Source organism: Cynoglossus semilaevis, chromosome 17 (genome assembly GCF_000523025.1).
Source record: "Cynoglossus semilaevis isolate Cse_v1.0 chromosome 17, Cse_v1.0, whole genome shotgun sequence".
In the NCBI taxonomy this organism is placed as follows: Eukaryota; Metazoa; Chordata; class Actinopteri; order Pleuronectiformes; family Cynoglossidae; genus Cynoglossus; species Cynoglossus semilaevis.
Window position 1 is genome coordinate 13,247,356 of NC_024323.1, and position 13,548 is coordinate 13,260,903.

Genomic DNA, 13,548 nt, shown 5'->3' on the forward strand with positions numbered 1-13,548 from the left:
GGGGGGGGGGGGAGGAGCAGGAGGAGGGACAGTGTGGTTGATGAGGGCCATAGACAGACAGAGAGAAGGGCCGGGCAGAGCCTCAGATTTATGGCCCAAGGTTTGACCACAGTGGGGCTCCACGGGCTCCTGACGTCCAGAACCAGTCCGCTCTACAACAGGGGAGCGGAGATTTATTAAAGTGCAGCGTTCAGACAAACGGCCTGAGGTGTGAGAGCCTGAAAAAGGAAGATGTTCATGTTTACAAAGCTGCTCGGCTTCTCAGCCGACCCAGGACCGTTACCTCGTTCGTGATTTAAGGTTAACGTGGAGAAGTCAGGCTTGGAACAGTAAAAAGTATCCTCATCCTAAAAATGCTTATCAATATCTAAAAGTTATTCTCAAAAAAGAAGAGAATCTATCATTACAAAAAGGTTACCCTAACATAAAGCTAAAAGTTGACGGTTAAAATATTCAGAAATGTGTCTTTATATGACTTGAATACAGGTCAAAGGTTGGATTACAAACAGTTGGGGTACAGCTAGTAGTTAGCCCGCTGATGTGGGCCTACAGTCATCTTTGGTGTGGTCAAGCACTGAGCCCCTGAGCCTGAGGTTGAACACACCTTCTGTGACTCTCTGTGAGGCAGAACGTTTCACACTGGACCTTTAACATCTATAAATATCCATAACCATGTGAGCAGAGAGAGGCCCAGGCCCGGGCTGCTGTGGCCCGGGCTGCTGTGGCCCAGGCTGCTGCGGCCCGGGCTGCTGTGGCCCAGGCTGCTGTGGCCCGGGCTGCTGCGGCCCAGGCTGCTGTGGCCCAGGCTGCTGTGGCCCGGGCTGCTGCGGCCCGGGCTGCTGTGGCCCGGGCTGCTGTGGCCCAGGCTGCTGCGGCCCGGGCTGCTGTGGCCCAGGCTGCTGTGGCCCGGGCTGCTGCGGCCCAGGCTGCTGTGGCCCAGGCTGTCGCGGCCCAGGCTGCTGTGGCCCAGGCTGCTGCGGCCCGGGCTGCTGTGGCCCAGGCTGCTGTGGCCCAGGCTGTCGCGGCCCAGGCTGCTGTGGCCCAGGCTGCTGCGGCCCGGGCTGCTGTGGCCCGGGCTGCTGTGGCCCAGGCTGCTGCGGCCCGGGCTGCTGTGGCCCAGGCTGCTGCGGCCCAGGCCAGTTGAAGAGCTCCGTAAACAGACGCGGCCGCGGCGTTCCCACAGGCCGAGAAGCTGTTTGGCACTTTCTGTTTGCAGCGTTTCTGGGTTGGAACGAGCAGCGAGCGGTTAGCGTTTCACCGGGAGGCTCCTCTTACCTGCCGCCGTCAGTGGAGGCCAGGAATAATACCGGCGTCAGGTTACGGCAGGCCTCTCAGCTGACCAGGCCTGACACAGGATCACCAGGAGTCCTGTACAGCCCAGCTGGAGGAAGGGAGTCTGCAGGGGGTGAGGATGGGGTGAGGAAGGCTGCCGGGAAAGAAAGGAGAAAACCTTCGTGCTGTGGCTGTGGTCCAATGATTAATTCTCCTGAGACAAAGCTAACGAAGCTAAATGCTAACGACAGAAGGAAATAAAAATGATGTGAAGTCAACATGAATCCAGAGCTACATTTCTGGAGCCCTGGTACAACGTTTGAACTGGGTTCAACATTAAAAACCAGCACCTACAGTACATGATACCAGTGACTCTGTAAGAACTTTTCAGTTTCCTACTGCAGTTTTAGTGTTTCGTTGTCAACGATGTTGACCGACAGTTTGGAAGGATTTTACCATCAGTGACAAAAACCGTTTGTTGTGTTGTGATAGGAGCAGTTTGACACCTCGACTACACCAGTTCTTTGTGGAGACTTCTGTCACCAACACTGTCCGTAGTAGGACCAAAGACGCTGGTGCGGTGTGGACGGCCGGGTCTGGACACGGAGCTGCAGGACGCCACTCCTCGGCCCAGTGTTGGGTGTCCTGCATGCAGCGGTGTAGCCTTACAGCTCTTTTATCTGTTAGCCATCATTAGCTCATGGGTGACCACAGACTCGCTGACAGACAGNCATATTTGCATTTGACTACGGTGGTTATTCCGACATGAGCCGGGCTAATGTGCTAATCTGCCGCAGGGTCAGGGAGCAGCGCCACGGTCTACGGCAGTTTTGGGGGGTGGTGTGTGTGTGGGGGGGGGGCGTGGGATACTTGTCTCATTGGGACCCCACACCCTCCCTGTGAAGGAGCACAGACCTGAGCAGTATGGAGAACAAGAGTCTGACTGAGCTCAGACAAAAGGTCTGAAGGGAAGTGGCCGACCACCCTCTGACTCCAGCCGCAGAATCCACGCTGATGAGCAGGANGGCGGCGGAGAGGGGCACGTAGAGCAGCAGGAGAATGCAGCCACGTCAGGCTACATCCACACTAAAAGTCTGTTACATTTTGGATGTACATGCACGTCAACATGACCTTCATCTATTTAACCGTGTTGCTCTGTAGGTGGCGCTGTGATCTTTACACCTCCAGGTGCCCACAACCTGTGCCCTTGTTTGGTCTAAGGACGGAAATCCAGTTCCTTTAAATGTTCTTTTTGAGATTTGGAAAAAAAAAATAAAACAAATTCAGAAACCCTGCAGAGAAGAGTAAGAAGAAAAACATAAACTGACAAATGTCTGTGAAGCTTTTTTATTGTCAGAGAAAAGTGGAAAATAAAATAAAATATATATAAAAAAAAAACAAACACTGAAGCAAAAGGGATGTTTACAGAAAGTTCTTAAACCAACCACCAGGGGTTACACCTGGTCCACATTTGAACTTTTTTTTTTGAACTCCCCAAAAAACAAGACGTTTGAAGGTCACATTTTATCTTACAGACCAAAAGTCAGTTGTTTGGTTCAGGACAGAGACGTCTACAATCTACAGACCAGACTTTGAGGAAACCACAGACCTCATGTGATACTGGTGTGTCAGTCAGTGACTCAGGTCAGTGACTCAGGTCAGTGACTCAGGTCAGTGACTCAGGTCAGTTTTTGGTCCCTGGATCCATAGTTTGACCTTCTCTCCATCTCCTCAAATCAACCAGAACAGTCGTATTCCTGCTCGTGTTGCTCTTGGCGCACAGACGCTCAGGTACTGATTAACATGTTTGAAGGTCCGGCTCCCTCAGTTTTCTTTTTTTTTGTTTTTTTTGTTTTTATGCCTGCAGCACTTGAAGACGTGAGTTCTGGACTTTACAGCCGGTCAGTTAGAAAGTCCAACCCGGAGGATGACACTACAACAGGAATCACAGGAATCGTCTCCCGTTCAGGAAAAGTCTGGTACTAATGATTCTGTGTGTGTGTGTGTTATGCAAAGAGGGCGAGAAAGAGAGAGAAAGAGAGAGAGAGAGGGGAAATGGGAGGAGATACAAAAGGGAGGAACGGAGAGGAGAGGAAGGGAGAGAGTCATAGTAAGGAGGTTTATGAACAAAAGGGAGTTGTTGTCAGTGATACGGCACAGACAGACAGACAGACAGACAGACAGCACAGACAGCACAGACAGTCGAGAAGAAGAGGACCAGGACCAGAACCAGGACCAGGACCAGGAGGAAGTTCTGATGGGTTTACCATAGAAGAACACCGTACCATATATATACACATACACAGGAACTATATGTGATTTCCACTGCAGGTACCAGGATCTAAGAACAGTACCAAAAACCCACCTCCTTATTATACAAATGAGTACCATCAGTTTGTACAGTACCAGTAACAATACACATCACTGTACACTGAACTGGTACCAAACACCAGGGAACGTCAACCACAGAACAGTCCCTGCTCCACAGGTGGGACCATCAGGTAGTTCTGGTACTTTCATGGCAGAACCTCTCGACTAGTGGGAAAATGTGTCAGTTTGATTTTTACAACCTTTGACTCAGGAACAACAGAGTTTACTCTGAAGAAGACGTGGGACCAGGGGAAGTCCAGGAACCTCTGTCTGACTTTTCCCATTTGGAGCAACTTTGAGAGAGAGAGAGAGACCAGAGACACTGGGAACTGTTTGACACATTAGAGGAACTCACTGGTGTAACCTTCCTGCTGTGGCCACTAGGGCTGAAACACAAACGGTGCCAACGGTTCCTGGTAGAATGCAGTGAAAAAACATGGCTAGTGGTAGAATTCAGACACTTCAGACACGAACATCTGTGACTGTTTCACTGTCCCCGACCTTCAGGACGTTTGGGTCGTACATCAGATCCAGGTCTTTTATGATGTCAGTTCTGAAACAATGACTCAGTTTAGAAGAAAACAGAAGAAGAGTGGAACACGTCTGGGAGAACCTCCGGTTCTTAGTCTACAGTCTTTGGTCTGCAGTCTTGAAAATCAGTTTGGAGTTTTTCACTGTGATGACGTTGTGGCTTCTCGGTTCAGTCGGTGTGATTGTGGATCCTGCACAAAAAGGTTCTTCAATTTGTTTAACAATGTAAAAAAAAAAAAAGAAGAGCAGAGTAAAAATATTCCAGTGTATCTCAGTGAAGCCAAACCAGGGCCTGCTCACTGGCTGTTCCTCAAAGCAGGGCGTCGATCCTGGTGCTGGAGTCTCCGTTCAACGAGTCTCCGAGGTCAAAGAGTTGGTCCAGGTTGACGGTCGAGGTACAGAGGAAATCGTTGTTGACTTGTTCCTCTTCTTCAGGCCAAGGGTTCTCCAGGAAGGCTGTGGCGAGGAAGGTCTCCTCGTCAAGGTCTGACACCTCATTATTGCGATGAGTTTCTAACAGCACGTGGAAGTCTCCCGTCCCCGCTGGAACTTCAGCCGGGGAGATGTGCGTCCCCCTCACCGTCAAGTCCTCCACTCCTTCGATGGGATCCAGGTGATCTCCTTCCTCCAAACTAAGTTCGCCGCTCAGGGCCGAGTCCAGCAGGGCATCCCAGTCGAAGTCGCCCTTCAGCGGTCCCACCTCCTTGTGTTCGTCTACGGAGAGCAAAGGAGAACTGCAGCGTCGGGGGGCTTTGATCGCACCAGCCCTGGAGCCCAGGGACTGTTTCCTCTTCTGACCACCTCTACCCCTGACCACTGGCCAGGAGCCCAGCATGGTGCCCTTGGCCAGATGAGGATCCCAGTTCTGATCAGCTTCAGTGGCCTCTTCAAACTCCCTGAGGAGCTGCTGCGACTCAGGGTTGATGTTCAGACTGAGCGTTGCCCCGGGGGGGCTGTACGGGTTTCTGGACGAGGGCTGGAGGTTGATCCTGAGCCGGTTCTGCAGGGCCGGGTTGATCTGGACCGGTGGCATCCGTCTCTTCTTGTAGGCTCCACTCAGGAGGCGCTCGGCGTACTGTGGATCGATCTTCCAGAAACCCCCCTTCCCTGGTTCGTCCTTCTGCCGCGGCACTTTGATGAAGCACTTGTTGAGGGACAGGTTGTGTCGTATGGAGTTCTGCAAAGAGAAGAGAAAGAAAAAGAAGGGTAAAAAAAATAAAAAATCTATAAACCAGGGCAGAAAATGTTGGTTTTTTGTTACAGGTTCTCAGCTAACTCTTAGTCTCTCTTTGAAGAATTCTTTGTTGATTTGATCAAATCTCCACCTGATGATAGTTCTCATCATCCAACGTCAAATACTTAGATTGTTAATGTGATTCCAGACACACTGACCTAGAGAACAGCGTCTAATTTATTTTTTTAGGTCAACATGCTAAGCTACGTGATAATAATCAGTCGCTCTCTTCATGTTCAGCCAATGAGTGAAGAGATTCAAACCTCTCCCCAGATGAGATTCCCTCAGCAGTGAACCAGGAAGCAGTCGTGTCACCACACACTGCACTAATGTGCTGTGCAGCCTAGCATTAAACCACAGCCTCCATCACAGACCTGCCCCCCTCCCCCACTCTGAGTCTACAGTGGAGCGACCCCCCAGGATCTTAGTTAAATATTATCTGCCCCGCTCACTGCCCTACAATAACAACAGTCTCAGAGGCTGAAGCTGAAAATACTGCGCTACAGCTCACAGCAGGTCAATCATTTAGCCAACAAAATTAAACTTTGATTGAGAAACGGATTCCTCGGCCCCGGCCTACAGGCCTGTAGGACTCCATGTCCCGGCTCTGACTCCTCCATCACTCTCTGATCCAACAGGAGAGACAGGTGAGTCAGAGAAACGGGTCACAGACGTGTGTTTGGGTCCAGTCCACAGTCAACATGTTTATTTAAACTTCAAAAACATAAAAAGGACTATTGTCAACATGTTTATTTAAACTTCAAAAAAAGAATATCTTCAGTGTCAGAACTACAGACTGTCTGAAGCAGCAGAGGGCGCTCTGAGGGAACCAACAACCATACAATCTAACAAATAAAAACCTCCTAAAGTCATAAAAACCTATTACGGTTTTCATGCTGGCCCAGCGCTGCCTCCGGTGGTATGTTTGTGTCTGTGTGTGCATGTGTTCTCACCTGCCAGGTGGGGTCAGCGTGTTTGTAGTAGCAGAAGTTCTCAGTGATCCACTTGTAGATGCACGACAGCGTGATCTTGGACTTCTTGCTGGCCTGCATGGCCATGCAGATCAGCGTGGCGTACGAGTACGGCGGCTTCACGTCTGCGTTGGTCTTGTAGTCCACCTCGTCAGGACAGTGACCGTGAGCCACGATGGGCTGCATCCTGCAGTAGGCGGCGGCCGTGGGCTTCCCCGGGGTCAGGGGTGTGCCCATGGAGGCAGGGTCGCCCGCGAGAGGCGAGGCCGGTGCGTCGGACCCAGGAGGGCGGTGTCCAAACAGACCGGTCTGATGCTGGAACGGCTGCTGTGGAACGTTAGCGCTCAGGATGGAGAACTCCTGCAGCCACTGCAGGCTGGTCAGGCTGTCGTCCAAACATACAGAGCTGCTGATGCTAACGTCGCTGACGCTGATGCTGACGCCACTGTCTCGCTGCTCCGCCTGGGCTGCGGCGGTCACCACCTCCTCCTCCAGGGCCACTGAGCCCTCAGGCCAGGGATCAGAAGAGGTTAGAGACAGCATGGCCCTCCTCCGTCACCTCCTGCACCTGCCAACGGTGACCACAGAAAACTGCGAATATTATTATCATTCACTCAGTTATGGTGGATTAATTAGTCATTAAGGTCTGAACACATCAGTCTGTGACATCATCACTGCTCTCCCACAGAGGAGGAGGTGGGAAGAAAGACAATCAACAATGGAGGAAACAAAGATGGCCGACATTGTTGATGGCACTAGTCGGTATATAGAAGACGATAGTTAAAGTGAGGCTCACTGCTGCCCCCAGGGGCCGACACTTACACCGAGGCAGATTGACTAATCAGTCTGGATGACGGACAAAGACTGAACAACGACTAAATACTGAGGTGTGTGCTGATGTGGGTCACTGACACTGAGGTCGTAGGTCGTTGACACTGGAGTCTGACGGAGGTCACAATTCAACAACTTAGTCAGAATTAACAACTAGTTTAAACAAACGGTTTTAGCAGAGTTGATCCACTACACATAAAGTAACAAAATATTATTGTTAGATTCGACCTTTAACCTTTATGAATCCCTGATGTAAAACATCTCAGTATTTCGTCGACAGAGTCTCGGAATAGTGGAGTATTCCTGCAGTCTCCACCTGTTGACAGAGTCTCGGAATAGTGGAGTATTCCAGCTGTCTCCACCTGTTGGCGCTGTCAGAATTTTTTTTTTTTTTTCGCTCAAAGTGAAAAACCGTCACTGTCTGCTGGTTTTAAAGGTGAAGAAGGAGAACAAAGACGAGACGACGAGGTGTGAGGACATTTGAAAACAGAGACACCTGTTTGTGTGTGTGTGTGTGTGTCCATGTGAATGTGTGTGTGTGTCTATGTGAATGTGTGTATGCATATGAAAGAAGTGCATTTACATTCTATCAGTCCTGTCACATGTTTGTATATTTGTGTATTTATATTGCAACATGTGAAAAATGAAACTGACGGAATGTTCCAGAAAGTAACTCCTCCCCCTCCCCTCCTCTCTGTTCTCCTCGGTACTCCTTCTCCGCATTTCCTCTCCTGAATAACCTTATTAAATAATGAATAACTCTCTTGTATTATAATCTAAAAAACTGTTTCAAACTTAAAAACAAAATTAAATAAACAGAAAATCAAAACACCAGTTTTGTGTAAATAAAATAAAAAAATCAGACAGATGTAAATTAATTAAATGAATTCTGCTTCCGCGGTTTAATTATTGTTATCAGCTTTAGCTACAGTGACATTAGTGAGTGTAACACATTAGTCGTTAGTCACAGTGAAACTGCAGAGCCGCTTTCACCAAAAAAATAAAGTCGTTTAAATGAGTGATGTGTTGAAAAAAGGATGTATTTATAAATATAAAAATAAAAAAAAAACTCACCTTGTGTCGTTCACCTCTTCTTCTCACTTTTGGAGAAGAGACGAGTTAAATTCCTGAGGACGAAGTTTGAACACTTTGTGTGTGTGTGAGAGAGAGTGTGTGTAAGCGATAGGGAGAGGGAGAGAGAGTGTGTGAGGCTGGTTTTAATACCTGGCGTCAGGAGGTTTGTCCGGCAACCATAGAAACGCTGTCTCCCTCCTCCCTCTCCCTGTAAACAGCATCCTGCTCTGCCATTGGTTGACTGGTTTCCAAAGCGACCTGTTTTAATCAACCTCATGTCAACTGCTCGCGATGCTGCTGATGTAGAAAGAGGGGAAAGAAGAACTCTGTAAAACACAAGTCCCTGGAGAACGTCAGTGATTTCAGCTCACAGGCTAAAGAACAAAAATAAAATAAAATAAATGACTTTAACACTCTTAGTCCACGCTCGTGTCTCAATTGACTGGTTTTCTCTATGAGGTTTGGTGAAGGACAGAGTGGCTGTTTTAAAATTTTTAATTTTGCAAACTTTTTTTCAGCTTCAGGAGACAGGTTCACTGCTGCCTCCTGTGGTCATTATATGTCAATGAGATAAATCAGAACTAATATATCACTTACTTCCGTGCTATTTTTTGGTTTTTGTCTGTTGCGTCATTTCTTTTGCGTCTCATAAACTTTTACTTTTCCTCTTGTTAAATACTTTTATATATATATATAAATTCAACGGATACATTTAATGAAATACCTGATGCCTTGTACTGAAGCGTTGTACCCAGTTCAGGATGTCAATCTTCTGTCAAAGGAAGTGACGGTTTGGCCTTTCATCCTCATTTGTCATCACATGTCTCCACCCTGTGGAGTTATGGCGTCATTACAACAGGTATTTTAAACGGTAGATCAAAATACACACCAGCTATTATAAGTAATAATAATAATTATAATAATAATTATAGAGTTTTTGATGTTTATCAATCAAACATTAAGCTTTTTATTAATCAACTAGTTTGTTCATTATTTCGTTAATATTTACTGGGCTTGTTTTCTTATTAATGGACATATTCTTATCGAATTTATATATTAAGTTATTCTCGTTCTTAATTATCAAAAGCTAAGTCTCCGTCGATTTTTAGCCATCGCTGCTATCTTCTGTCAGGAGAATAATAATAATAATAATAAAAAGCATCGTGTTTAAAAAATAAAAACAAAAATCAATTCTACACTACACACATTACGGGAGGAATCGTGATGCAGTGTCTTAGGAATTGCCGCCATTTTAAATCTTTTTAAAACGTTTTAAAAAGCTAAGAGGAAACGGTTAGGCTAGTCTTCCGTAGCACACTCAACTCACGTCGTACCAGTTTGTCACAAGGTGGGATGTGTCTAGAAAACCCCAGAAAATGACCAAACAGTTAGAAAATAAAAAATAGAGAGCAGTTTAGACTAAAAAATAGTATGTATTATGACTTGAGTCTGAGGCTGGGATCCTTGAATGTAGGTCTCCTGTTGCCCAGCAGTGGGAGCTCTGACAGATACACAGTGCTGTATACTGTCGTCACATCTTTGGGTTTTTTATTTTCCATGAGTCAGAAAAAGAAAAAAAAGGGATACAACCTGTCAGCAGTTTCCACCTGGTCACTCCTGACCAATAAATAAATAAATAAATAATCCCTGTGACATAACAGAAGCTAACGCAAAGCAATGCTAACGCTGACGGCAGAAACTTAGTCTCCAACAGAGACCTGGACTGTCAGACTGGTTTTAAAGCCCTTGAACCTGATACCTTGCTTGGGTTTAATGTAAACAGAAGCTTTCACAGCAACTGGGGAACAATATCGACGATTGTTCTCCGTCACATCACCGGACTGTGCTATTGCACAACAAGGTCCAACGGCTGTGATTAATTGTGTTTAATGATGTTCCATTGTTCGTCAGTGTTCAGCTCGTTAGTCTACACCAGGGGTCACCAACGTTTCTGGAACTCAGAGCTACTTCAAGAGCTTTATTTTAAGTTTTATTTATTTATTTAAGAATTATACTTATTGTATTGACTATTGTATATAGACGATGTATTTGATTACGTTGTGAACAATGTAATAATAGTGATAATAATAATAAGTTCTGGGACATACAATAGTCAGTGCAAGTGTAACTGATTCAAAAATCAGTGATTAAACCTTCTTGTTGACTAGTTTTATTTATTTTTTGGTGCAGCTCCTGGTGCAGCTCCTGGTGCAGCTCCTGGTACAGCCTGCTGACGTCCACACTACTGTTTTTATATCGGTCCGACTGAGTGCGAGCCCAGCACAGACCTCACGCTCGGTCATGGTTCAGCGCCGCTGGTGCTTTTCAGACCAAATGTCAAAACGTCAGTCAGGAAAAGTCCACCGACAAAGAGATGAAACCCAGCACAAATGGGTGAGGCAGGAAGGGTGAGGGTGACGAAACAGTGGATCTGTCAGACGGGGATAAAGAATAATCTGATAATACCAAGCAGTCGTTGCCCTTCAAAGGTCAAAGGTGGCACCTGTGTCCTGGGAGGTGCTGCCGACACAGGCATCCATTCATGCGACGTCACTGAAGCACGGAATTCACATGTAAAAAAAAAACAACCAACAAAACAAACCAGATGAACGAGTGACTTTTTTTTGTGTGTCCGAACAAAGAAAACGTCATTGACTATAAGGAGCTGTTTTCCAGTAAAGAAAACGACAAAGAAAAGTAGTTCTTTGACAACAACTCTACTAATGAAACCATGTGATGGTGATAATGATGTCGATGATGGATGATGAAATAAGGAATTAGAACAGACATAAACTAAAACTAGTAGCACCACTGTATGAGTGTTTACAATAAGTATTCGATTAAAGAAGAACCCCGAGGCATGGAATCATGTCCGGGAATTCTCTGAGAAGTGGACAGTCTTGTTCTGTTGAACTGCGGCTGCTGAGGAATCCAGTAACGAGACACAGGGTTATGGTACCTTTATAATCTGCAGGTGAAAAGCTGTGACTTCCTCTTCCCATAAATACACCTCCGATTCTTGGCTCAGACATTTGTTGAGTGCAGTTCTGTGATCCACTGGAGGTCCTGGAGCGGGGAGGGTCCCCGCCCCACAGCTTTTTGAGTATTGGCCCAGTCCAAGGTTTGGCCCACAGACCAAAACCAAACAGAGCAGCGGCCACATCAGACTGATACACGTTTCTGCAATTAGTTATTATTTATTCAGGCTACAAATATTGTTCATTGCTGTGTAATCAAAAAACAATTTAAACACTCAAATTTACTAAATGCTTCTTAAACTCCTACGGGCCACACAGAACAACTTGGCAGGCCACATTTGGCCCCCGGGCCTTGACTTTGACACATGTGTAATAGAGGAAATCAGTCGTATAAGCTCTGAGAGACACAGGGGCTGCCGGTCCTCTGCTGCCTCCTGTGGTCAGTTAATGACACTAAGGGTCAATCTGAACAACTCATTTCTAGCTCAGTAATGGAGGCTGTGTAACAGTTTGGTCTGTGAGGTCAACTCACTGTCAGTGACATCATCCCAGTCTGTGATTCGTGGGTTAAAATGTGTGACTTAAACAAACGTCCACGGACAAATCAGAGGGATTTGTCACCAGAGTCAAGTCTGAGACACGAGAGAGAGAGAGTCAACAGCCAACAGAGAGAGAGTCAGTGTGGACAGTGGACTGTGGAGGTCAACAGGGAGGTCAAGGAGAAGGAGTGGGGCAGGGGAGAGGTCCTGAACCAGGACAAAGACACGGACCAGGAGCAGGAGTAAGACCAAGACCAGGGCAACAGAAGCTACGAATATAAAGAAGATAAAGTTTCTTATAGTTAGCATCAACACCAGTGATAACAGCTAAATGTTAGCACAACACATCGGGTCCATGTTCGGCTGTTTTTTTTTTTATGATGTTTGCTTTTTATAAATATGTGAAATATATAAATATGTGAGTTGAACTGCACTCTGTTTCCTGTACAAATACTGTTACACACATTCACCAAAACTATTTTTCTTCACTTTTTTTGCTCCACTATAACCGACTTTCTTTGCCAAAAAAAAAAAAGTAAAAACAAAAACAAAAAGGTCAGTTTTTTACTCCACTGGTCTATAAATGAGTCTGTGAGTCTGAGGTTTGAAGAGAATTATAAAAACATAACAATAAATAGACTTTCAATTATTTTAATGTACATACCTTTAGAGAAACACGTCCTTCGTGACAAAAGGCATCGGAATGCGATTGTCAAACAGATTCTTAACTGGATATGTTCAAGAACGCTTTGCTTTCTTTTCTAAAGGTTTCATGACAGCTGGACAAAGACTTCAGCACAATGGAGATAAAAATGAAGACACCACAGAGTCAGGAACAGATTTGGTCCGAGATTCTGAACCGCCGGCTGACGATGCAGCGGTCGATCACCCGCTGCCTCTCGGTTCAAATGTCTACATTTTGGGATGTTTTGTTCCAATTACGTAACCACGGTGACAAACCGACCACTGGGGGCAGCAAATATGTCAGATTACTTAAAACAAAGTTGTCATGTGAGAAGCAGCACAGCCAGTAATGACGAGCTGTCAAAGTCTTAGAGCAACGCACGCTTCACATGATCCATTCAGACAATGCAGCGTTTACTTTGTTAAATGTTAAGTGTTCTTTGTCGAAACGATTTGTGGCGTCAGTGTTTCTGTGGAGAGGCTGTCACACCTCCAGCTGCCGCCTGTCCTCCTCAAAGATGAAAAGATCTTTAGTCAAAAAAAAAAAAAAACCTCAGCTGGTAAATAAAATTAAGTTCATTGGAAGGCATTTACAAAACCAGAACTCAGACACCGCAGAAAAACAAACAAAGGCACAGACATCAGACGGTGTCTGCATCGTAACAATATCCAAGTTGTTGGGTTTCAAGTTGTTTCAGTCGTTAAAACTAATTATCAGTAGTTAGAAGTAGTCAGACGATCTGCAGCGTCTGACTACCAAAGTAGAACATCTAGAAAAGATGGAAGTCGACGTCAGACTAATGTTCATGTACGTTTACTTCCTGTCGACTTTGAAAAGATCATGGTGGGGTTTGTACTAATGATATGAAGTTCTTCTACTATTTTTTTCTACTATTTTTAAAAATAAACTCTACCTGCTTTTGTCTCCTACTCTGGTCGTCGTGGTAACGAAGTTTGATTATAAAACTGAAGCCGTCAGTGCAGAGGTTAAACTCCAGCAAATGTAAATATTGACCTGATCAGTCATTCCTAATCAGAATGGTCACGATCAAAAATCGTAAATT

At 45.9% G+C, this 13,548-nt stretch overlaps 2 protein-coding genes across 12 annotated transcripts in view; both read right to left on the reverse strand.

The window, feature by feature from the left end:
• Nucleotides 1-13,548, reverse strand: part of LOC103393431 (RNA binding protein fox-1 homolog 1) — a 363,631-nt gene that overhangs the window by 66,069 nt on the left and 284,014 nt on the right. The gene's annotated exons all lie outside the window — the stretch shown is intronic.
• Nucleotides 3,328-10,260, reverse strand: foxj1a (forkhead box J1a). 6 transcript variants are annotated; one of them, XM_025064623.1, is made up of 5 exons: nt 10,043-10,260; nt 9,008-9,114; nt 8,434-8,580; nt 6,361-6,946; nt 3,328-5,350 (listed from the first exon to the last, which is right to left on the reverse strand). In XM_025064623.1, the coding sequence occupies exons 4-5, from the start codon at nt 6,919-6,921 to the stop codon at nt 4,484-4,486; spliced, it is 1,428 nt and encodes a 475-aa protein (XP_024920391.1). In that variant the 5' UTR covers nt 6,922-6,946; nt 8,434-8,580; nt 9,008-9,114; nt 10,043-10,260; the 3' UTR covers nt 3,328-4,483. The 6 variants fall into 6 exon arrangements, with proteins under 6 accessions (XP_024920391.1, XP_024920394.1, XP_024920393.1 ...); XM_025064626.1 differs by having other exon boundaries at nt 8,434-8,609; XM_025064625.1 differs by having other exon boundaries at nt 6,361-6,969; nt 10,043-10,259.

What these genes read in the sequence shown, in the direction of transcription:
- foxj1a (XM_025064623.1), bottom strand. Translation starts at nt 6,921, where the DNA reads ATGCTGTCTCTAACCTCTTCTGATCCCTGGCCTGAGGGCTCAGTGGCC. An exon ending in ACGCTGACCCCACCTGGCAG is followed by an intron (nt 5,351 to 6,360) that starts GTGAGAACACAT and finishes TTCTCTTTGCAG; the next exon opens with AACTCCATACGACACAACCT.